Raw genomic sequence first — 27826 nt, 5'->3', positions numbered from 1 at the left:
GGGACCTTATGGGTGAAAAATCACATTTTGAATTTTCATTATATTGTAAAACTACAAAATCTTCGGAACACAAAAATACAATTCACAAGCTTTAATTCATATTCATTACAGAGATACATGACATCACACGTGGCTATCTTCACTGAAGTAAGTTGACGTCAAACGTCTTTATGACGTCAACACAATTGTATCCCAGCAGCCATAAGGTCCCTTTTCACCTGATGGTTCACATATGTTGTTTGTCTTTCTCTGAAACGCTTGAAGATTGATCACAAATGCAAAATCTAAGACACTTTTACGGCAAACAATATGCTTATCAGCCCTGGCGAGATGAAGTATGAAAATGGAAAGCCTGTTCAAGCCTGTGTGTGCCACATACTGTAATAAGACTCACCTTATTCATGATCTCTACATCAGCCGGATGAGTCCAGTAGCAGTCGTGTACCGACACGTAGGTGATGCCCGCCCTGCGACAGAGAGACAGGCAGTCAGTCAAAGAGTCAGCAGGGATTAATAACACCTCAAACAGTACAGCAGCTACTTCGGTTGTCCGCAATTAATGCTTCAGTGTCCTCATGGGCACTTAGCAGTACAGGGACAGTCTACAGGTTCACCTACCTCCAGCAGTACAGGGACAGTCTACAGATTCACCTACCTCAAGCAGTACAGGGACAGTCTACAGGTTCACCTACCTCAAGCAGTACAGGGACAGCCTACAGATTCACCTACCTCAAGCAGTACAGGGACAGTCTACAGGTTCACCTACCTCAAGCAGTACAGGGACCTATATCACGGTGTATACAGTCTACAGGTTCACCTACCTCAAGCAGTACAGGGACAGTCTCAAGTTCACCTACCTCAAGTAGTACAGGGACAGTCTACAGGTACACCTACCTCAAGCAGTACAGGGACAGTCTACAGGTTCACCTACCTCAAGCAGTACAGGGACAGTCTACAGGTTCACCTACCTCAAGCAGTACAGGGACAGTCTACAGGTTCACCTACCTCAAGCAGTACAGGGACAGTCTACAGGTTCACCTACCTCAAGCAGTACAGGGACAGTCTACAGGTACACCTACCTCCAGCAGTACAGGGAAAGTCTACAGGTTCACCTACCTCAAGCAGTACAGGGACCTATATCACGGTGTATACAGTCTACAGGTTCACCTACCTCAAGCAGTACAGGGACAGTCTACAGGTTCACCTACCTCAAGCAGTACAGGGACAGTCTACAGGTTCACCTACCTCCAGCAGTACAGGGACAGTCTACAGGTTCACCTACCTCAAGCAGTACAGGGACAGTCTACAGGTTCACCTACCTCCAGCAGTACAGGGACAGTCTAGAGGTACACCTACCTCCAGCAGTACAGGGACAGTCTACAGGTTCACCTACCTCAAGCAGTACAGGGACCTATATCACGGTGTATACAGTCTACAGGTTCACCTACCTCAAGCAGTACAGGGACAGTCTACAGGTTCACCTACCTCAAGCAGTACAGGGCAGTCTACAGGTTCACCTACCTCAAGCAGTACAGGGACAGTCTACAGGTTCACCTACCTCCAGCAGTACAGGGACAGTCTACAGGTTCACCTACCTCAAACAGTACAGAGACAGTCTACAGGTTCACCTACCTCAAACAGTACAGAGACAGTCTACAGGTTCACCTACCTCAAGCAGGACAGGGACAGTCTACTGATTCACCTACTTCCAGCAGGACAGGGACAGTCTACAGGTTCACCTACCTCAAGCAGTACAGGGACAGTCTACAGGTTCACCTACTTCCAGCAGGACAGGGACAGTCTACAGGTTCACCTACCTCAAGCAGTACAGGGACAGTCTACAGGTTCACCTACCTCAAGCAGTACAGTGACCTAAATCATGGTGTATACAGTCTACAGGTTCACCTACCTCCAGCAGTACAGGGACAGTCTACAGGTTCACCTACCTCAAGCAGTACAGGGACAGTCTACAGGTTCACCTACCTCAAGCAGTACAGTGACCTAAATCATGGTGTATACAGTCTACAGGTTCACCTACCTCAAGCAGTACAGGGACAGTCTACAGGTTCACCTACCTCAAGCAGTACAGGGACAGTCTACAGGTTCACCTACCTCAAGCAGTACAGGGACAGTCTACAGGTTCACCTACCTCAAGCAGTACAGGGACAGTCTACAGGTTCACCTACCTCAAGCAGTACAGTGACCTAAATCATGGTGTATACAGTCTACAGGTTCACCTACCTCAAGCAGTACAGGGACAGTCTACAGGTTCACCTACCTCAAGCAGTACAGGGACAGTCTACAGGTTCACCTACCTCAAGCAGTACAGTGACCTAAATCATGGTGTATACAGTCTACAGGTTCACCTACCTCAAGCAGTACAGGGACAGTCTACAGGTTCACCTACCTCAAGCAGTACAGGGACAGTCTACAGGTTCACCTACCTCAAGCAGTACAGGGACAGTCTACAGGTTCACCTACCTCAAGCAGTACAGGGACAGCCTACAGGTTCACGTACCTCAAGCAGTACAGGGACGTCAGCATCATGTGGGAGGAATCCAGAGAGTGGATGAAGTTTGGAGGGAAGGCATTTTTCTGTTTCACAGAATTGGGTTTGCTGCAAAAAAATAGTTCATAAAAGTTTTCAGAAACATTAATTGTACATATTATCGAAATCATTCACACCTAACTGTTTGATTGGCATTCTTGAAGTTGGTGAGTAAATAAGAAAACGTACAATGTAGATTCTTATCAAGCTTGAGTGAAAATGGAAAGTTGTTGAATACAAAAAAGCAGAAGTTCTTATCCACAAAGTTGTATGTTTTCTTTATTACATACCTGTGGAAAAATTTAAAAAATATCTCAAGCACACACAAGGTGAATCTTGGTTCGCTGATAGATGACCTAGTCATGAGACCCGCGAAGATCTGAAGTAGAATATGTCTTCAGCAACCCATGCTTGGTGAAAAAGGCGACTGAGCTTGTCGTAAAAGGCGACTAACGGGTTTGTCATTTGTTTGCTGTTTAAAGCTGCACTCAGTTATATTAAAAAAATTGAATCTGGATCTGACAATCCAGTGATTGATATCATGAGCATTGATCTACGCAATTGGGATACGATGACATGCATCTACTGAGTCAGCGATCCTGACCATCCGATTCCATTAGTCGCCTCTTACAACAAGTATTGGTTGCTGAAGATCAATTCTAACCCAGGCCTTCACAGGGGTGCTGAACATTCAATGATTAAGATGTTTCCAGCTAGTGACTCATGTCTGTATCACTGCTTTCCCTACGGACAACAATCGTGTGTGAAGTTGTTCCTACTTTTCATTGATGCAGGAGTCAATGATGTTCATGCCGAGTCTGCTGAAGGTCAGTTGTTTGTGGTAGGGTTGTATGACCAACAAACCCATGGGGGTGACCCACTCCACCGGCTTGTGGCGGATCGTGGAGATGAGCTGTGCACTCAGTGTCAGCCAGTCCTAGGAAACAAGGAAGCGCATGAGAAGGAGGGACAATGCCGACACTCATGATGGGGAGGGACAACGAGGAAACTCATGACGGGTAGGGATGAGGAGACTCATGACGGGAAGGGACGAGGAGCCGCATGATGGGGAGGGACAAGGAGACATGATGGGGAGGGACGAGGAGAAATAAAGGGGAGGGACGAGGAGACGTATGATGGGGAGGGACAAGGAGACAGAAAGGGGAGGGATGAGGAGACGCATGATGGGGAGGGTCGAGGAGACATGAAGGGGAGGTACGAGGAGACATGAAAGGGAAGAGGAGACATGAAGGGGAGGGACGAGGAGACATGAAAGGAATAGACGAGGAGAAATGAATGGGAGGGACGAGGAGGCGTATGATGGAGAGGGACGAGGAGACTTGAGGTGGTGAGGAGGTTAAATGGGGTTTAACGTCGCGTCCAAGATTATTGCACTTATATAGCGACGTGCATGTACGTGTGTGTGTTTGTGTGGCTGCTTGTACTAGTCCGGACTGATGCCGATTTATAGTGCTAGCTCACTGAGATACCATGCCGCAGTTTAACATGAATATCCCACTCAGACACAGTATACTGACTCTGAGCCGACCAGTCCTTGTTTTAGCCCCTAAATGCTGAGCGCCAGACAGGGTAACAACAAGTACCGTCTTTTAACGTCTTTGGAATGACGCGGCCGGGGAGACATGATGGGGAGGGACGAGGAGACATGAAGGGGAGGGACAAGGAGCAAATGATGGGGAGGGACGAGGAGACATGATGGGGAGGGACAAGGAGATGTATGGAGAGAGGAGACATGATGGGGAGGAACGAGGAGACATGAAGGGGAGGGACAGGGAGACATGAAGGGGAGTGACGAGGAGACATGAAGGGGAGGGACAGGGAGACATGAAGGGGAGGGACAAAGAGGAGATGAATGATGGTAAGGGATGAGAAGACATGATGGGAAGAGACGAGGAGACATATGATGGGGAGGGATGAGGAGACATGATGGGGAGAGAAGAGGAGACATATGATGGGGAGGGAAGAGGAGACATGATGGGGAGGGAAGAGGAGACCTGATGGGGAGGGACGAGGAGACATGATGGGGAGGGACGAGGAGACATATGATGGGGAGGGACGAGGAGACGAATGATGGGGAGGGACAAGGAGACATGATGGAGAGGGACGAGGAGACATGGAGGGGGGGGACAACGAGACATATGATGGGGAGGGATGAGGAGACATGATGGGGAGGGACGAGGAGACGTATGATGGGAAGGGCCGAGGAGACATGATGGGGAGGGACGAGGCGACATGGAGGGGGGGGGACGACGAGACGTATGATGGGGAGGGACAAAGAGGAGACGTATGATGGGGAGGGACAAAGAGGCATATGTTGGGGCAACATCAGAAATGTTATTCAACCAGTTCATTCAGTGGTGTTTTTTTATAATTTTTTTATACATCTAAAAAAATATCTCCCAGGTATTACAGGGTTGATTCGAGGTAAATTTAAAATAAAAGCTGTTAAGTAAATTATTTTAATTTTCAGATTATTATTTTTATTCCTTTCCTCCTGTATGTTGTGATATAGGAATTAGAAAACCCTCAAGACGTTTTAGATCACAAACGTTGATAAAATTAGGAGTTCCTGAATTGACTGCGATGATAAAGGAGACAAAATGTTCACCTGGATTTCTCTTGTTGCTGTGAATTTTTCCCTAAGGCACTGGAAGGTCTTCTCGGTTAGGTAGGAACTAGCTTTCCACACTTCCTCCTGGGGGAATTCTGGGATATCCTTTAGTTTGCGCTGGATCTGGTACTTGGCGCCGTACTTGGTGACACCATACACTGTCGTCATCACGGTCTGCTTGATGACCTGCATCACGGACAACACATAGGACATGACCATTATGTAACTCCACACATTTCAGTCAGACAGTATGAAAGGCTTGCTGACTTGGTTGATGCATGTCATTGTATCCGAATTGTGTAGACTGATGCTCATGATGTCATCACTGGATTGCCTGGTCCAGACTCGATTATTTACAGACCATATTCATATAGCGGGAATATTGCTGAGTGCGGTGTCACACAACAAACAAACAAGTCTGACAGGGCAACACATGGTACATGACCATCATGTTTAAACACAGCACTTTCCAAATTGTAATCACATTTCATCATGCTCATGTGACAATTTGAGTGTGAGTGAGTGAGTGAGTGAGTTGGGTTTAACACCGCTTTTAACAGTATTCAAGTTATATCACGGCGTGTCAGCTTAATGTGGGAGGAAAGCCCGAAGTGATGCAGGTCTCAGACGTTTACCACTTCGGTGAAAGCCACGAGCACGGGTATGGTGCTGACAAACCTAGAAACATAATCAGGACGAACCGGGTGACAATTTGAATTGATACTGGAAAACATACTGACAATACAGTATAGCTTTGTCAATAAGACAGTCTGCTGGTTCACTCACTAACTCTGCATAGGTATCGTGTAGTTGATGGCGACAAACATATACAAGATAGCACTGTCAATAATCTAATGTTAGCGTACATTAATTACCCTATTTATAACGATTATACTTTGAAAAAACACGGTACTATAATTCACAGTTGCATATTTTGTGGGTTTTCGTTTGTTTGTTTTGTTCAGTGGTTGATATTATGAACATCCCACACCATCAGGGTGTGATGACGTTAAGTCAAACAAGGACAACTCAATCCATCTTAATCATCTCTTTTTAAAGCAGTAGAGTGTTTGGAAATAAGTACAACCAAGTACTGAAGGGGGCACCTGCAGACACAACATTGTCACATTGTAGACCCAGTCAAGTAGACAAGGATGTTGCTGACAGGGTTTTATATTGACTGATGTCTACCTACCTTTCGTCTGACGAATCCCTCCAGCAACTTGGCTATCTCGTGTCCCTCCGCGGCATCCCGCTGCCTCACCTGCTCCACCTGCAACATGTACCACCAAACATCACCTACATCTTCAACATCACCTACACCAACTACATCAACTACACCAACTACATCTTCAACATCACCTACACCAACTACATCACCTTCATCTTCATCATCACCTACACCACCCACATCTTCAACATCACCTATACCAACTACATCACCCACATCTTCAACATCACCTATACCAACTACATCAACTACACCAACTACATCACCTATACCAACTACATCACCCACATCTTACTACATCACCTACATCTTCATCACATCAACTACACCAACTACATCAACTACACCAACTACATCACCTTCATCTTCAACATCACCTATACCAACTACATCAACTACACCAACTACATCTTCAACATCACCTATACCAACTACATCAACTACACCAACTACATCTTCAACATCACCTATACCAACTACATCAACTACACCAACTACATCACCTTCATCTTCAACATCACCTATACCAACTACATCAACTACACCACCCACATCTTCAACATCACCTATACCAACTACATCAACTACATCTTCATCACATCACCTATACCAACTACATCAACTACACCAACTACATCTTCAACATCACCTATACCAACTACATCAACTACACCAACTACATCTTCAACATCACCTACACCAACTACATCAACTACACCAACTACATCTTCAACATCACCTATACCAACTACATCAACTACATCACCTACATCACCTACATCTTCAACATCACCTACACCAACTACATCAACTACATCTTCATCACATCACCTATACCAACTACATCAACTACACCAACTACATCTTCAACATCACCTATACCAACTACATCAACTACACCAACTACATCTTCAACATCACCTACACCAACTACATCACCTTCATCTTCATCATCACCTACACCACCCACATCTTCATCATCACCTACACCAACTACACCAACTACATCACCTTCATCTTCATCATCACCTACACCAACTACATCACCTTCATCTTCATCATCACCTACACCAACTACATCACCTTCATCTTCATCATCACCTACACCAACTACATCACCCACATCTTCATCATCACCTACACCAACTACATCACCTTCATCTTCATCATCACCTACACCAACTACATCACCCACATCTTCAACATCACCTATACCAACTACATCACCCACATCTTCAACATCACCTACACCAACTACATCACCTTCATCTTCATCATCACCTACACCAACTACATCACCTTCATCTTCATCATCACCTACACCACCCACATCTTCAACATCACCTATACCAACTACATCACCCACATCTTCAACATCACCTATACCAACTACATCAACTACACCAACTACATCACCTATACCAACTACATCACCCACATCTTCAACATCACCTATACCAACTACATCAACTACACCAACTACATCACCTATACCAACTACATCACCCACATCTTCAACATCACCTATACCAACTACATCAACTACACCAACTACACCACCCACATCTTCAACATCACCTATACCAACTACATCAACTACATCTTCAACATCACCTATACCAACTACATCAACTACACCAACTACACCACCCACATCTTCAACATCACCTATACCAACTACATCAACTACATCTTCAACATCACCTATACCAACTACATCAACTACACCAACTACACCACCCACATCTTCAACATCACCTATACCAACTACATCAACTACATCTTCAACATCACCTATACCAACTACATCAACTACACCAACTACATCACCTACATCTTCAACATCACCTATACCAACTACATCAACTACACCAACTACACCACCCACATCTTCAACATCACCTATACCAACTACATCACCCACATCTTCAACATCACCTATACCAACTACATCAACTACATCAACTACATCAACTACACCAACTACATCACCTTCATCTTCATCATCACCTATACCAACTACATCAACTACACCAACTACACCACCCACATCTTCAACATCACCTATACCAACTACATCACCCACATCTTCAACATCACCTATACCAACTACATCAACTACACCAACTACATCACCTATACCAACTACATCACCCACATCTTCAACATCACCTATACCAACTACATCACCCACATCAACTACACCAACTACATCTTCAACATCACCTATACCAACTACATCAACTACACCAACTACATCTTCAACATCACCTATACCAACTACATCAACTACATCACCCACATCTTCAACATCACCTATACCAACTACATCAACTACACCAACTACATCTTCAACATCACCTATACCAACTACATCAACTACATCACCTACATCTTCAACATCAACTACACCAACTACATCACCAATACCTTCAACATCACCTACACCACCCACATCTTCAACATCACCTATACCAACTACATCAACTACATCAACTACACCACCCACATCTTCAACATCACCTATACCAACTACACCAACTACACCAACTACATCACCAATACCTTCAACATCAACTACACCGACTACATCACCTACATCAACTCATCCGCCACACAAAATACATCTTTCATTCCAACTAAACACAAAACAATTGTGGACATATTCAATAATAACTTTTGCACCTACATCAATAAACATTATCCAACATGTACTTTCAGATTTGCGGAACCGATTGATTATTTGATGCCAAGGATCTTCCAAGTCTTCCAAGCATCAAATAGCCACCTACACCCACAAATCTGACTGTTTATCTCCGTCATCATTCCCTACCAGCTCAGCCACATCGCTGTACACATCCCGGGGCTCATCAAAGGGGCACAGGTTGACAGACTCCGCACCCGACTGGTCACGCCCGAGCGCGGCGTAATGCTGCAGGCCGTTACAGGAACCATCCTGAAATATATACACTGCAGGTGATGCCATGGCATTTGATTGGCCAACCAAGTAACTATTTCTGTGTTTATGTTTCTATACACCAAAACATAAACAAGGCCATGCCTACTAACAGACTTCTGTTTCCTGATTGGCTGATAATAGAATGGGCGGAGCTTGTGCCGCACTGTTGTGTTAATGATGTCACCAATGTTGTATTGTTGCAGTTTTTGTTGTCTTAATGAATAAAACAACAGTCTGTGATTATTGCTAAAAATATATAACATAAGAATTGACATCAGTATATTTTTTGGCATTTTAAGACTTATCAACTTAAAAACGTGGGTTTACACAGTGTGCACACCAGTTTTTACACTTAGGCCTCCATAAAGACCAAAAATATTGAACTCAGTCTTTAAACATTCTTTTATCAATATACAGAGAGAAATTATTACCTCTCTGTTCATTGGCTGGAATTTGCTTCAAAATATATTCAAAGGATAATATTTGAGTCAGTGAGTGAGTGAGTTTGGTTTTACGCCGCTTTTAGCAATATTCCAGCAATATCACGGCGGGGGACACCAGAAATGGGCTTTACACATTGTGCCCATGTCAGTATTCGAACCCGGGTCTTCGGCGTGACGAGCGAACGCTTTAACCACTAGGCTACCCGACCGCCCCAGGATAATATTTGATTCTAAGAGATTTGAGTGAGTGCACATTATGTCGCCATTTGCAATATTTCAACCACATGACAGCCTGAGAAACCAGAAATTGGCACAAACTCACTCACTCACTCGATTCATCCACAATGTACCCATGTGGATGAATCGAGTGAGTGAGTGAGTGAGTGAGTGAGTGAGTGAGTGAGTGAGTGAGTGAGTGAGTGAGAGTATGATTTTACGCCGCTTCTAATAACATTCAAGCAATATTACGGCAGGGAACAACCAGAAATGGGCTTCACACATTGAACCCACATGGGGATTCGCCCCTATTATGTTTCTAGGTATGTCAGCACCATACCCGTGCTCGTGGGTTTCACCGAAGTGGTAAACGTCTGAGATCTGCATCACTTCAGGCTTTCCTCCCACATAAAGCTGACATGCCATGATAGAACTGGAATACTGTTAAAAGCGGTGTTAAACCCAACTCACTCAATCACTCACTCACTCACTCACATGTAGTCAAAGAAAACTTGGGCACAGGGATTTTGCTAGTTTTAAACTAAATGGGGAAAAAATACATACTTTGATATCTTTTAATTTGTTAAAGATTTTGGTATTTTTTTGATTAGTTAAAGATTTTGATTTTTTTTTTATTTGTTCAAGATTTTCATTCCCCTTACCTGATGCACTGGCAGGTGACAGATGTACTGCGCGGGGTCAGGCGAGCGGACGATGTTAGCGATCTCCTTGCAGCATGCCAGGGTCTGCCACCCCTCGTCAGATCCCTGCCACCACTTGTTCCCCTGCAACAATGTACACAGAGCAATGTACATGGAGCACTACACAATTCAATGACCCGTCCCTGTGAAAGCCTTCAAAATCTATGCTAATTAATATACCGATCCGGAATGAAGCACATCATCAGCGCAATAAACATAGGTTTGAAGAAACAAAATTCAAGTAGGCCTATGCGCAGAAAAAATATTACATCATATCCTATCAGCAAATACAAGCTAACGAAAAGGTGATAACAAACATGGTCAAAAAAATTTGAGGTGAGGTGTGGTGAAATGGGGTTTAACATCGCATCCAAGATTATTGCACTTACATAGCGACGTGCATGCACGTGTATGTGTGTGTGTGTGGCTGCTTGTACTAGTCCGGACTGATGCCGATTTATAGTGCTAGCACACTGAGATACCATGCCGCAGTTTAACATGAATACCCCACTCAGACACAGTATACTGACTCCGAGCCGACCAGTCCTTGTTTTAGCCCCTTAATGCCGAGCGCCAGACAGGGTAACAACAAGTACCATCTTTTAACGTCTTTTGGTATGACGCGGTCGGGGATCGAACCCCGGACCTTCCGCTCTCCGGGCGGACGCTCTACCAATAGACCACGGAGGCGGTCAAAAAATAAATTTGAAATTTGAGACACTACATCACTAGGCATTGTTTTTTAAGCAGAGATTAAGATTACCATGTGTATTGTCTCATAAACTAAGCCAGACAGGTGTCAGGTGGACTCTAAGGTATTTGGATGCAATTATCTTAATAATTGTATCTGAAACTATTATTGTATCAGGAATATTATATTCCAATATAGTGTTATTTTTAGTATATATATCTAAAATAAAATAACCATAACCGCAGCACTTTGGTACAGCTGACCGCTATTGTCAAATACTTTTTATGTATGGGACAATTTGACCAATCACTGTTGAGCTGAAACGTGATCGCAAAAACTATGTTGACATATAATAGTCAAACTCCAACAAATATGATCAAATACTTCACACACAATTTCGCGTAAAATTTATGTAAACAATATTGATTGAACTTTTGAATACATAGTCATTCAATAAAATAGGTTACAAACATTAGTCCAGCTACAATGAACACTTTCTTTAACCAGACTGTGTAATTACATGATTAATTTGCTTACTTCAGTACAGATTTGTTGACACGTTTTTTCTGGTGTTACCAGCTGGTTACATGCTCTTGGTAATGTCTTTGTGCTTGGGGGGCAAATAAATATCAAAACTCTATTTGTGTATAAGGCAACCCCATTTAAACCCCCCTATGTCTAGGTATGAAAAACTCGCCTCATACACAGAGATATATTGTATTCAAATAATATACTTCCCTTACACACCACACAACACACCCACTTACCACCACCCCCACCCCTCTATACACGCATACACGCACCCACGCACACAAGCATGCACCCACACATGCACACATACAAACACAACAGGTCCAGAACCTGCCACCCTTGGCTCTCATCCCTCCACAATCTGACACACAATGGGATAACGGAAATCGTGTTCAAAGCAGTGTCCTAACCCACTCACTGACACACTTCCCTCACACTCAACATTTCTATTCCAATGAAGTGACTTACCGTCATTGGATTGTCTGCAGAGTCCAAGATCTCCGGCATCATTTCATTGGCATAAGCCAGTCTGTCTTTGTTGGAGGATCTGGAAGTCAACATACACCAACATTACCACGCTTTCTCTAGACCTGCTCAGAGCCGATATTTCGCCCAGAGTCTAATGCCAGTAATAATTCCAAAATTGAACAATGTTAAAATACCTCTTAAGTTAAGGGGGGGGGCACGGATGTCCAAGTCGTCTAAGGCGCCGCGATTAGCTGTGCAGAGTTGCGTCCCTTGGGAACGCCAGGAACCTGTGATAGTGGGATCGAATCAAGGTTCGCCCCGATTATGTTTCTAGGTTTGTCAGCACCATACCCGTGCTTGTGGGTTTCAACGAAGTGGTAAATAGTCACTTGAGAATTTCCTCCCACATTAAGCTGACACGCCATGATATAACTGAAATACTGTTAAAAGCGGCCTTAAACCCAACTCACTCACTCACTCACCCAATTTGCCCAGTAAGTGCACTTAGTTTAGAATCCTAGTTATAAGGTGAGGTGAGGTGAAATGGGGTTTAACTGACTCTGAGCCGACCACAGAGGCGGTCCCCTAGTTATAAGCCAATGGTGGCATCATCCTATTGTTCTGAAGGTTTCTTCAAATGGTCCAAAGCCTGCAAACTCACTTGCTAGAATCCCTCTCATTGGCACTTTCCCATGAGCAGAGTCCCCTTGACTTTCTACCCTAACTATAGAGTGTCAAATCACCAAGCATTCATAAATATTGGATTTATAAACATCCATTTAATATGCATTTAATGTTTATTTTTGAGGGGTTAAAAGTCATGATACTTCTACATGAAAGTTCCGTGACATGAATCAAATGTCAAACATGTCACGTTTAGTTTTGAAACCCACTTTCTTCCCACTGAGCTACTAGAGCAGGTGGTGAAAAGATGTTCAATATTATATGCCATGACTTCAGTTGTCCACATGCTGCACATGGTTTTTCTCTTGCCAGCTGTACTTATTTTACTATAAGGTTTCCCTATGTCCCTTATCTTACCCTCTCTCTTTCCATTCAACATCTGGATCAAGTGTTGGTGATAAGACCATGTGACACACAAACATCACAGCTGTTTACAAAATACCATGACAACATGAACTGGAGGGGCACTGTACCTCTTCTTGAAGCCTGTGAGGTTGATGAGGTGAATCTTCAACCAGTCCAAGCCGTGGTCACCCAGGGGTTTACCCTTCGCAAACAACAGAATACTCCGAGCTACGTCACTCCCTGAAACAGACAGAAATATATTCCCTGTATTACATTACAGTACTCTCATAGAAAATGATCACAAAGCAGTGAATGTGGTTTGGGGCCACTTTTAGAAATAGTCCAGCAACATCATCACAGCACAGGCTTAACACATTGTACCCATGAGTGGAAACAAACTGGCCCTCATTCCACAAAGTGATCTTAGCGCTAAGACAATCGTAACTGCCATACTTTAACATAGACTTACGACAATCAGAGTGCTAAGGTATCTTTGTGGAACAGGGCCCTGGGCATTAGACATGACAAGCCTATGTTTCTGACCCACAATGATAGGTGCTACAGATGGTGTTGACCTTTCACACACCAGACATATTAAATTGCGAGCCGTGAAGATCTGGGGTGGAATAGGTCTTCAGCAACCCATGCTTGCCTAAAGGGGACTATGCTCGTTATAACAGGCGACTAGCGGGATCGGGTTGATGCATGTCTATTATCATGATATTAATCACTGGATTGTCTGGTCCAGACTCGATTATTTACGGACCACCGTCATATAGCTGGAATAGTGCTAAATGCAACAAACTACATATAGTTATCATCCATGTCATTTTTGAAAAGTCTACAAATGTCAAGCTTGTTTTCTATTTGCTGTTTAACACCGCACTGATCAATATTCCAGCTAAATGATGAGACAATCCAGACATTGACAAAGAGCATCAACCTACCGGTATGCAACTGGGATAGATTAAAGCCAGACTTATTCTAAAACTTGGTTTTCAAATCTGCCAGCTCTCAAAACTTGAAATGTTGAAAAAAATGACAAAATGACAAACAGTCTTATTTTTTTCATTCTGCTTACCAGAAATATGTTAAACTTTAAACAACAATCATCAGAAGATGAGATCTCATCCCGGTCTGGTGCAATTCCGAAATGGAGTTTGTCTACTCATACCCCACTTTTGGTTCATTGCCACTGGATACCCTCAGTTCAGTGAAGTAAAAATTCATGCTGTTCCGTATTTTTCAAAATCCCAAATCATCAAAAGGCACCAGGTCACCACGAGGCTGATCTGTATAGCAAGTTTCACCTAGAAATATTCAACAGTTTTGGAGTTCTGCTCCATGCTGATTGCTATATCCCCAATCCCCAACCCCCATCTCCCACCCCCCATCTCCCACCCCCCAACCACCAGGGGGATAAAAATGCAACAACTCAAATACTAACGCGATCGCCACCTCGATTCAACAAAGATCAAAGGTCAACTCACCCAGGTGGTTCAAGTGAGGTGGACAGGGGTAGGTCCGGCCACGGAAGTCCATGTTGTGAGGGAACCAAAACATCTCATCTCGAAACTGAAGTAGAAGCATTACTGTACTCCACAAGGCAAGGCTGGTAACACTGCAATCTCAGTAAAATTAGATCTTGGCTCTGGCTACTGCTAAACAAAGATCTGAGGACATCCCATTAGGGGTCACGTCAGAAAGACCTGTCATCTGACCAATCAGAGCGTCGCTCATGGATGTGACAAGCGGCTGTGATTTCTAATCATGCAACCTTCGAGAGCTCCAGATAAGCTTTTGGTGTTGTTGGTATTTTACCCATGCATTTAAAAATCATTGGGTATCAGTAATTCTATCTGGGTATTCAAATTTCTGTTACCCACTAGTTTTTACACATGTGGGTATTTAAGTTAAATATTTATAAACACTATTCATCTAGTCCCTGCAAACTGGTGTCATGTGGTTAGAGAGCTTTATAGGACTCAAAAATATCACGATACTTCCACAAGAAAGTGTGATGGCAAATGATCATGATGTAACTGTCATCGTGGAGTTTGGCAAGGTTGACAGAATGACCGTTTATAATTTCAAAATAAGTTGCTGATTTGCTAATCGAATACGCAGGGTTACTTAACAATATTTTGATGATACGCACAAATTTTATTTTTATAGCGTATCTGTAATGTTCGTTGCGTATTTGATATGCTTAGATTTTATTTTACTGCATATTTCTGCATTTCTGATGCTTATTTTGGCGCAGATACGCAGCTTATGTGGAGCTCTGTGCTTTAACTGCTGGACTACACCTTGCCCTGTTGCAGATCAGAATAGGTGCTTAAAGCACCAGGGCCCCGTTCCACAAAGCGATCTCAGTGCTAGGATTGTCATAAGTCTGTGTTAAAGAATTGGAGTTACAATCAACTTAGAGCTAAGATCACTTTGTGGAAGAGAGCCCTGGTGCAGAAGCGCCTGTGACTAAAGGCATGAGCACTGATCCAGAGTACAAGGACACCCAGTCAGCCATGGCACTGAGCCTTACATGGATCCCAATGATAGTCAGCCATTTCAGTCAAGAAGTACAGGGGAACTACAGTCTGTGACGGTACACCTACCTGGTTGGATACAGACAGTTTGTACAGCACCATACACCACACTCGACAGTACACCTACCTGGTTGGATATAGACAGTTTGTACACCTCCGTACACCACACTCGACAGTACACCTACCTGGTTGGATATAGACAGTTTGTACACCTCCGTACACCACACTCGACAGTACACCTACCTGGTTGGATATAGACAGTTTGTACAGCTCCGTACAACACACTCGACAGTACACCTACCTGGTTGGATATAGACAGTTTGTACAGCACCATACACCACACTCGACAGTTTGTACAGCTCCGTACACCACACTCGACAGTACACCTACCTGGTTGAATACAGACAGTTTGTACATCTCCGTACACCACACTCGACAGTACACCCACCTGGTTGGATACAGACAGTTTGTACAGCTCCGTACACCACACTCGACAGTACACCTACCTGGTTGGATATAGACAGTTTGTACAGCACCGTACACCACACTCGACAGTACACCTACCTGGTTGGATATAGACAGTTTGAACAGTACCGTACACCACACTCGACAGTACACCTACCTGGTTGGATATAGACAGTTTGTACAGCATCGTACACCACACTCGACAGTACACCTACCTGGTTGGATATAGACAGTTTGTACAGCATCGTACACCATACTCGACAGTACACCTACCTGGTTGGATATAGACAGTTTGTACAGCTCCGTACACCACACTCGACAGTACACCTACTTGGTTGGATATAGACAGTTTGTACAGCACCGTACACCACACTCGACAGTACACCTACCTGGTTGGATATAGACAGTTTGTACAGCACCATACACCACACTCGACAGTTTCTACAGCTCCGTACACCACACTCGACAGTTTGTACAGCTCCGTACACCACACTCGACAGTACACCTACCTGGTTGGATATAGACAGTTTGTACAGCTCAGTACACCACACTCAACAGTACACCTACCTGGTTGGATACAGACAGTTTGTACAGCACCATACACCACACTCGACAGTTTGTACAGCTCCGTACACCACACTCGACAGTACACCTACCTGGTTGGATATAGACAGTTTGTACAGCACCATACACCACACTCGACAGTACACCTACCTGGTTGGATATAGACAGTTTGTACAGCACCGTACACCACACTCTACACTCGACAGTACACCTACCTGGTTGGATATAGACAGTTTGTACACCTCCGTACACCACACTCGACAGTACACCTACCTGGTTGGATATAGACAGTTTGTACAGCTCCGTACAACACACTCGACAGTACACCTACCTGGTTGGATATAGACAGTTTGTACACCTCCGTACACCACACTCGACAGTACACCTACCTGGTTGGATATAGACAGTTTGTACAGCTCCGTACAACACACTCGACAGTACACCTACCTGGTTGGATATAGACAGTTTGTACAGCACCATACACCACACTCGACAGTTTGTACAGCTCCGTACACCACACTCGACAGTACACCTACCTGGTTGAATACAGACAGTTTGTACAGCTCCGTACACCACACTCGACAGTACACCCACCTGGTTGGATACAGACAGTTTGTACAGCTCCGTACACCACACTCGACAGTACACCTACCTGGTTGGATATAGACAGTTTGTACAGCACCGTACACCACACTCGACAGTACACCTACCTGGTTGGATATAGACAGTTTGTACAGCACCGTACACCACACTCGACAGTACACCTACCTGGTTGGATATAGACAGTTTGTACAGCACCGTACACCACACTCGACAGTACACCTACCTGGTTGGATATAGACAGTTTGTACAGCACCGTACACCACACTCGACAGTACACCTACCTGGTTGGATATAGACAGTTTGAACAGTACCGTACACCACACTCGACAGTACACCTACCTGGTTGGATATAGACAGTTTGTACAGCACCGTACACCACACTCCACAGTACACCTACCTGGTTGGATATAGACAGTTTGTACAGCTCCGTACAACACACTCGACAGTACACCTACCTGGTTGGATACAGACAGTTTGTACAGCACCGTACACCACACTCGACAGTACACCTACCTGGTTGGATATAGACAGTTTGTACAGCTCCATACAACACACTCGACAGTACACCTACCTTGTTGGATACAGACAGTTTGTACAGTACCGTACACCACACTCGACAGTACACCTACCTGGTTGGATATAGACAGTTTGTACAGCATCGTATACCACACTCGACAGTACACCTACCTGGTTGGATATAGACAGTTTGTACAGCTCCGTACACCACACTCGACAGTACACCTACTTAGTTGGATATAGACAGTTTGTACAGCACCGTACACCACACTCGACAGTACACCTACCTGGTTGGATATAGACAGTTTGTACAGCACCATACACCACACTCGACAGTTTGTACAGCTCCGTACACCACACTCGACAGTTTGTACAGCTCCGTACACCACACTCGTCAGTACACCTACCTGGTTGGATATAGACAGTTTGTACAGCTCCGTACACCACACTCAACAGTACACCTACCTGGTTGGATACAGACAGTTTGTACAGCACCATACACCACACTCGACAGTTTGTACAGCTCCGTACACCACACTCGACAGTACACCTACCTGGTTGGATATAGACAGTTTGTACAGCTCCATACACCACACTCGACAGTACACCTACCTGGTTGGATATAGACAGTTTGTACAGCACCGTACACCACACTCTACACTCGACAGTACACCTACCTGGTTGGATATAGACAGTTTGTACAGCACCGTACACCACACTCGACAGTACACCTACCTGGTTGGATATAGACAGTTTGTACAGCTCCGTACAACACACTCGACAGTACACCTACCTGGTTGGATACAGACAGTTTGTACAGCACCGTACACCACACTCGACAGTACACCTACCTGGTTGGATATAGACAGTTTGTACAGCTCCGTACAACACACTCAACAGTACACCTACCTGGTTGGATATAGACAGTTTGTACAGCTCTGTACACCACACTCGACAGTACACTCACCTGGTTGGATATAGACAGTTTGTACACCTCCGAACAACACACTCGACAGTACACCTACCTGGTTGGATATAGACAGCTTGTACAGCTCTGTACAACACACTCTACAGTACACCTACCTGGTTGGATATAGACAGTTTGTACAGCTCCGTACACCACACTCGACAGTACACCTACCTGGTTGGATATAGACAGTTTGTACAGCACCATACACCACACTCGACAGTTTGTACAGCTCCGTACACCACACTCGACAGTTTGTACAGCTCCGTACACCACACTCGACAGTACACCTACCTGATTGGATATAGACAGTTTGTACAGCTCCGTACACCACACTCAACAGTACACCTACCTGGTTGGATATAGACAGTTTGTACAGCACCGTACACCACACTCGACAGTTTGTACAGCTCCGTACACCACACTCGACAGTACACCTACCTGGTTGAATACAGACAGTTTGTACAGCTCCGTACACCACACTCGACAGTACACCCACCTGGTTGGATACAGACAGTTTGTACAGCTCCGTACACCACACTCGACAGTACACCTACCTGGTTGGATATAGACAGTTTGTACAGCACCGTACACCACACTCGACAGTACACCTACCTGGTTGGATATAGACAGTTTGTACAGCACCGTACACCACACTCGACAGTACACCTACCTGGTTGGATATAGACAGTTTGTACAGCACCGTACACCACACTCGACAGTACACCTACCTGGTTGGATATAGACAGTTTGTACAGCACCGTACACCACACTCGACAGTAAACCTACCTGGTTGGATATAGACAGTTTGAACAGTACCGTACACCACACTCGACAGTACACCTACCTGGTTGGATATAGACAGTTTGTACAGCATCGTACACCACACTCGACAGTACACCTACCTGGTTGGATATAGACAGTTTGTACAGCTCCGTACACCACACTCGACAGTACACCTACTTAGTTGGATATAGACAGTTTGTACAGCACCGTACACCACACTCGACAGTACACCTACCTGGTTGGATATAGACAGTTTGTACAGCACCATACACCACACTCGACAGTTTGTACAGCTCCGTACACCACACTCGACAGTTTGTACAGCTCCGTACACCACACTCGTCAGTACACCTACCTGGTTGGATATAGACAGTTTGTACAGCTCCGTACACCACACTCATCAGTACACCTACCTGGTTGGATACAGACAGTTTGTACAGCACCATACACCACACTCGACAGTTTGTACAGCTCCGTACACCACACTCGACAGTACACCTACCTGGTTGGATATAGACAGTTTGTACAGCTCCGTACACCACACTCGACAGTACACCTACCTGGTTGGATATAGACAGTTTGTACAGCACCGTACACCACACTCTACACTCGACAGTACACCTACCTGGTTGGATATAGACAGTTTGTACAGCACCGTACACCACACTCGACAGTACACCTACCTGGTTGGATATAGACAGTTTGTACAGCTCCGTACAACACACTCGACAGTACACCTACCTGGTTGGATACAGACAGTTTGTACAGCACCGTACACCACACTCGACAGTACACCTACCTGGTTGGATATAGACAGTTTGTACAGCTCCGTACAACACACTCGACAGTACACCTACCTGGTTGGATACAGACAGTTTGTACAGCACCGTACACCACACTCGACAGTACACCTACCTGGTTGGATATAGACAGTTTGTACAGCTCCGTACACCACACTCAACAGTACACCTACCTGGTTGGATATAGACAGTTTGTACAGCTCCGTACACCACACTCGACAGTACACTCACCTGGTTGGATATAGACAGTTTGTACACCTCCGTACAACACACTCGACAGTACACCTACCTGGTTGGATATAGACAGCTTGTACAGCTCTGTACAACACACTCTACAGTACACCTACCTGGTTGGATATAGACAGTTTGTACAGCTCCGTACACCACACTCGACAGTACACCTACCTGGTTGGATATAGACAGTTTGTACAGCACCATACACCACACTCGACAGTTTGTACAGCTCCGTACACCACACTCGACAGTACACCTACCTGGTTGGATATAGACAGTTTGTACAGCACCGTACACCACACTCTACACTCGACAGTACACCTACCTGGTTGGATATAGACAGTTTGTACAGCACCGTACACCACACTCGACAGTACACCTACCTGGTTGGATATAGACAGTTTGTACAGCTCCGTACAACACACTCGACAGTACACCTACCTGGTTGGATACAGACAGTTTGTACAGCACCGTACACCACACTCGACAGTACACCTACCTGGTTGGATATAGACAGTTTGTACAGCTCCGTACAACACACTCGACAGTACACCTACCTGGTTGGATACAGACAGTTTGTACAGCACCGTACACCACACTCGACAGTACACCTACCTGGTTGGATATAGACAGTTTGTACAGCTCCGTACACCACACTCAACAGTACACCTACCTGGTTGGATATAGACAGTTTGTACAGCTCCGTACACCACACTCGACAGTACACTCACCTGGTTGGATATAGACAGTTTGTACACCTCCGTACAACACACTCGACAGTACACCTACCTGGTTGGATATAGACAGCTTGTACAGCTCTGTACAACACACTCTACAGTACACCTACCTGGTTGGATATAGACAGTTTGTACAGCTCCGTACACCACACTCGACAGTACACCTACCTGGTTGGATATAGACAGTTTGTACAGCACCATACACCACACTCGACAGTTTGTACAGCTCCGTACACCACACTCGACAGTTTGTACAGCTCCGTACACCACACTCGACAGTACACCTACCTGGTTGGATATAGACAGTTTGTACAGCTCCGTACACCACACTCAACAGTACACCTACCTGGTTGGATATAGACAGTTTGTACAGCACCATACACCACACTCGACAGTTTGTACATCTCCGTACACCACACTCGACAGTACACCTACCTGGTTGGATATAGACAGTTTGTACAGCTCCGTACACCACACTCGACAGTACACCTACCTGGTTGGATATAGACAGTTTGTACAGCACCGTACACCACACTCGACAGTACACCTACCTGGTTGGATATAGACAGTTTGTACAGCTCCGTACAACACACTCGACAGTACACCTACCTGGTTGGATACAGACAGTTTGTACAGCACCGTACACCACACTCGACAGTACACCTACCTGGTTGGATATAGACAGTTTGTACAGCACCATACACCACACTCGACAGTTTGTACAGCTCCGTACACCACACTCGACAGTACACCTACCTGGTTGGATATAGACAGTTTGTACAGCTCCGTACACCACACTCGACAGTTTGTACAGCTCCGTACACCACACTCGACAGTACACCTACCTGGTTGGTAACAGACAGTTTGTACAGCACCATACACCACACTCGACAGTTTGTACAGCTCCGTACACCACACTCGACAGTACACCTACCTGGTTGGATATAGACAGTTTGTACAGCTCCATACACCACACTCGACAGTACACCTACCTGGTTGGATATAGACAGTTTGTACAGCTCCGTACACCACACTCAACAGTACACCTACCTGGTTGGATACAGACAGTTTGTACAGCACCATACACCACACTCGACAGTTTGTACAGCTCCGTACACCACACTCGACAGTACACCTACCTGGTTGGATATAGACAGTTTGTACAGCTCCGTACACCACACTCGACAGTACACCTACCTGGTTGGATATAGACAGTTTGTACAGCACCGTACACCACACTCTACACTCGACAGTACACCTACCTGGTTGGATATAGACAGTTTGTACAGCACCGTACACCACACTCGACAGTACACCTACCTGGTTGGATATAGACAGTTTGTACAGCTCCGTACAACACACTCGACAGTACACCTACCTGGTTGGATACAGACAGTTTGTACAGCACCGTACACCACAATCGACAGTACACCTACCTGGTTGGATATAGACAGTTTGTACAGCTCCGTACACCACACTCAACAGTACACCTACCTGGTTGGATATAGACAGTTTGTACAGCTCCGTACACCACACTCGACAGTACACTCACCTGGTTGGATATAGACAGTTTGTACACCTCCGTACAACACACTCGACAGTACACCTACCTGGTTGGATATAGACAGCTTGTACAGCTCTGTACAACACACTCTACAGTACACCTACCTGGTTGGATATAGACAGTTTGTACAGCTCCGTACACCACACTCGACAGTACACCTACCTGGTTGGATATAGACAGTTTGTACAGCACCATACACCACACTCGACAGTTTGTACAGCTCCGTACACCACACTCGACTGTTTGTACAGCTCCGTACACCACACTCGACAGTACACCTACCTGGTTGGATATAGACAGTTTGTACAGCTCCGTACACCACACTCAACAGTACACCTACCTGGTTGGATATAGACAGTTTGTACAGCACCATACACCACACTCGACAGTTTGTACAGCTCCGTACACCACACTCGACAGTACACCTACCTGGTTGGATATAGACAGTTTGTACAGCACCGTACACCACACTCGACAGTACACCTACCTGGTTGGATATAGACAGTTTGTACAGCTCCGTACAACACACTCGACAGTACACCTACCTGGTTGGATACAGACAGTTTGTACAGCACCGTACACCACACTCGACAGTACACCTACCTGGTTGGATATAGACAGTTTGTACAGCACCGTACACACTCGACAGTACACCTACCTGGTTGGATATAGACAGTTTGTACAGCACCATACACCACACTCGACAGTTTGTACAGCTCCGTACACCACACTCGACAGTACACCTACCTGGTTGGATATAGACAGTTTGTACAGCTCCGTACACCACACTCGACAGTTTGTACAGCTCCGTACACCACACTCGACAGTACACCTACCTGGTTGGTAACAGACAGTTTGTACAGCACCATACACCACACTCGACAGTTTGTACAGCTCCGTACACCACACTCGACAGTACACCTACCTGGTTGGATATAGACAGTTTGTACAGCTCCATACACCACACTCGACAGTACACCTACCTGGTTGGATATAGACAGTTTGTACAGCTCCGTACACCACACTCTACACTCGACAGTACACCTACCTGGTTGGATATAGACAGTTTGTACAGCTCCGTACAACACACTCGACAGTACACCTACCTGGTTGGATATAGACAGTTTGTACAGCTCCGTACAACACACTCGACAGTACACCTACCTGGTTGGATATAGACAGTTTGTACAGCACCGTACACCACACTCGACAGTACACCTACCTGGTTGGATATAGACAGTTTGTACAGCTCCGTACACCACACTCAACAGTACACCTACCTGGTTGGATATAGACAGTTTGTACAGCTCCGTACACCACACTCGACAGTACACTCACCTGGTTGGATATAGACAGTTTGTACAGCTCCGTACAACACACTCGACAGTACACCTACCTGGTTGGATATAGACAGTTTGTACAGCTCCGTACAACACACTCGACAGTACACCTACCTGGTTGGATATAGACAGTTTGTACAGCTCCGTACACCACACTCAACAGTACACCTACCTGGTTGGATATAGACAGTTTGTACAGCTCCGTACACCACACTCGACAGTTTGTACAGCTCCGTACACCACACTCGACAGTACACCTACCTGGTTGGATATAGACAGTTTGTACAGCTCCGTACAACACACTCAACAGTACACCTACCTGGTTGGATATAGACAGTTTGTACAGCACCATACACCACACTCGACAGTTTGTACAGCTCCGTACACCACACTCGACAGTACACCTACCTGGTTGGATATAGACAGTTTGTACAGCTCCGTACACCACACTCGACAGTACACCTACCTGGTTGGATATAGACAGTTTGTACAGCTCCGTACACCACACTCGACAGTACACCTACCTGGTTGGATATAGACAGTTTGTACAGCACCGTACACCACACTCGACAGTACACCTACCTGGTTGGATATAGACAGTTTGTACAGCTCCGTACACCACACTCAACAGTACACCTACCTGGTTGGATATAGACAGTTTGTACAGCTCCGTACACCACACTCGACAGTACACTCACCTGGTTGGATATAGACAGTTTGTACAGCTCCGTACAACACACTCGACAGTACGCCTACCTGGTTGGATATAGACAGTTTGTACAGCTCCGTACAACACACTCGACAGTACACCTACCTGGTTGGATATAGACAGTTTGTACAGCTCCGTACACCACACTCGACAGTACACCTACTTGGTTGGATATAGACAGCTTGTACAGCTCCGTACACCACACTCGACAATACACCTACCTGGTTGGATATAGACAGTTTGTACAGCACCGTACACCACACTCGACAGTTTGTACAGCTCCGTACACCACACTCGACAGTACACCTACTTAGTTGGATATAGACAGCTTGTACAGCTCCGTACACCACACTCGACAATACACCTACCTGGTTGGATATAGACAGTTTGTACAGCTCCGTACACCACACTCGACAGTACACCCACCTGGTTGGATATAGACAGTTTGTACAGTACCGTACACCACACTCGACAGTACACCTACCTGGTTGGATATAGACAGCTTGTACAGCTCCGTACACCACACTCGACAGTACACTCACCTGGTTGGATATAGACAGTTTGTACAGCTCCGTACACCACAGTCCATGAGCTTCACTCCTCTGCTGTCTAATCTTCATCCTTTCCATGAAAATCTTTGACTTTTCCTGGGGAGACATATTTCTGCAAGAACCAACCAAAACTTTACTTGGCAGGTATGTAGTGATAGTTATCCTCATTTACGTTACTAAAGGACACTGACCAATGTCCGAGACACAGTTAGATCAGTGCTCCATCCAATGATGCTAGTTCGTTTGTTTGTTTGTTGTTTAACGCCGCACTCAGCAATATTCCAGCTATATGACGGCGGTCTGGAAATAATCGAATCTGGACAATCCAGTGATTGACATCATGAGCATCGATACATGTAATTGGGATCGATGACATGCATCAACCAAGTCAGCAAGCCTGACCACCCGATCCCGTTAGTCGCCTCTGACGAGAAGCATAGTCCCCTTTTACGGCAAGCATGGGTTGCTGAAGATCTATTCTACCCTGGATCTTCACGGGTCCAATGATACTAGTGCTACAACTGTCTTCACTCTGCTGTGATAGATATAATGAGCAACATCACAGACAGTCTAAGACCGCCTGGTAGAATGACACACAATCACAAAGCCTGACCACCTGCTATATCTAGTCCTTCGTACGACAAGTGTAGGTTGCTGAAGATCTACTTTTACCTGGAATCCCCAAAGGTGAAGTCAATGATGAAGTATGGCACAATAACAGGGTTTCAGATTAGTATATTTTCACACACAAAGTTAAAAAGAATATTTCCAAAATTGCTAATATTAAACAATATTCTTTTGAAAGTTGACCAAATCATGAAAATGTCCTCATTCAATTTGTCTCCATCAACATCACTGCATCACAGTGCTACAATTGCTCTGTGTAACAGGCCTTGATAGTGTTGGTCATTTAAAGGATCTTGAGAGTGTCTGACAGTGAGTGTGTCTTACTGTGTAAGTTTAGGCATGGGGGGACACTCGGACACAGGGGGAGGGATGTCCAGGTCCTGGTTGCCCTTGTTCTTGAAGATGTCCGTGATCAGGTCCAGCATCTGAAACAAGGGAGGGAAGTGATGAAATACAATCTAAAAACAGAAAATCACGAAAGAGACATTAGCGCAGGTGTGATGTTTCAGGTACAGGTGTGATGTGTCAGGTACCGGTGTGATGTGTCAGGTACATACAGTTGTGATGTGTCAGGGACAGGTGTGATGTGTCAGGGACAGGTGTGATGTGTCAGTTACAGGTGTGATGTGTCAGGTACAGGTGTGATGTGTCAGTTACAGGTGTGATGTGTCAGTTACAGGTGTGATGTGTCAGTTACAGGTGTGATGTGTCAGGTACAGGGGTAATGTGAAAGGTATGTACAGGTGTGATGTGTCAGTTACAGGTGTGATGTGTCAGATACAGGTGTGATGTGAAAGGTAAGTACAGGTGTGATGTGTCAGGTACAGGTGTGATGTGTCAGTTACAGGTGTGATGTGTCAGGTACAGGTGTGATGTGTCAGTTACAGGTGTGATGTGTCAGTTACAGGTGTGATGTGTAAGGTACAGGTGTGATGTGTCAGTTACAGGTGTGATGTGTCAGTTACAGGTGTGATGTGTCAGATACAGGTATGTGTCAGTAACAGGTGTGATGTGTCAGTTACAGGTGTGATGTGTCAGATACAGGTATGATGTATCAGGTACATACAGGTGTGATGTGTCAGTTACAGGTGTGATGTGAAAGGTATGTACAGGTGTGATGTGTCAGGTACATACAGGTGTGATGTGTCAGTTACATACAGGTGTGATGTGTCAGGTACAGGGGAGATGTGTCAGTTACAGGTGTGATGTGAAAGGTATGTACAGGTGTGATGTGTCAGGTACATACAGGTGTGATGTGTCAGGTACAGGTGTGATGTGTCAGTTACAGGTGTGATGTGTCAGTTACAAACAGGTGTGATGTGTCAGTTACAGGTGTGATGTGTCAGGTACAGGTGTGATGTGTCAGTT

General features: G+C 45.1%; 1 protein-coding gene across 1 annotated transcript in view; it reads right to left on the bottom strand.

The window, feature by feature from the left end:
* The window catches only part of LOC124123549 (DNA-directed RNA polymerase, mitochondrial-like), a 68370-nt gene that overhangs the window by 15363 nt on the left and 25181 nt on the right, over positions 1-27826 (bottom strand). Inside the window, exons 18-29 of the mRNA XM_048394529.1 lie at positions 26783-26883; positions 25823-25943; positions 14940-15024; positions 13578-13689; positions 12421-12499; positions 10692-10814; positions 9245-9367; positions 6376-6453; positions 5178-5366; positions 3328-3485; positions 2519-2617; positions 395-467 (exon numbers count right to left, since the gene is read on the bottom strand). Of these exons, the coding sequence (XP_048250486.1) occupies positions 395-467; positions 2519-2617; positions 3328-3485; positions 5178-5366; positions 6376-6453; positions 9245-9367; positions 10692-10814; positions 12421-12499; positions 13578-13689; positions 14940-15024; positions 25823-25943; positions 26783-26883 (1341 nt within the window). The remainder of the gene's footprint in view (positions 1-394; positions 468-2518; positions 2618-3327; positions 3486-5177; positions 5367-6375; positions 6454-9244; positions 9368-10691; positions 10815-12420; positions 12500-13577; positions 13690-14939; positions 15025-25822; positions 25944-26782; positions 26884-27826) is intronic.

This window comes from Haliotis rufescens, unplaced genomic scaffold, assembly GCF_023055435.1.
Source record: "Haliotis rufescens isolate VD_foot unplaced genomic scaffold, xgHalRufe1.0.p SCAF_13, whole genome shotgun sequence".
In the NCBI taxonomy this organism is placed as follows: domain Eukaryota; kingdom Metazoa; phylum Mollusca; class Gastropoda; order Lepetellida; family Haliotidae; genus Haliotis; species Haliotis rufescens.
This window is presented reverse-complemented; position numbering and strand designations above follow the sequence as displayed.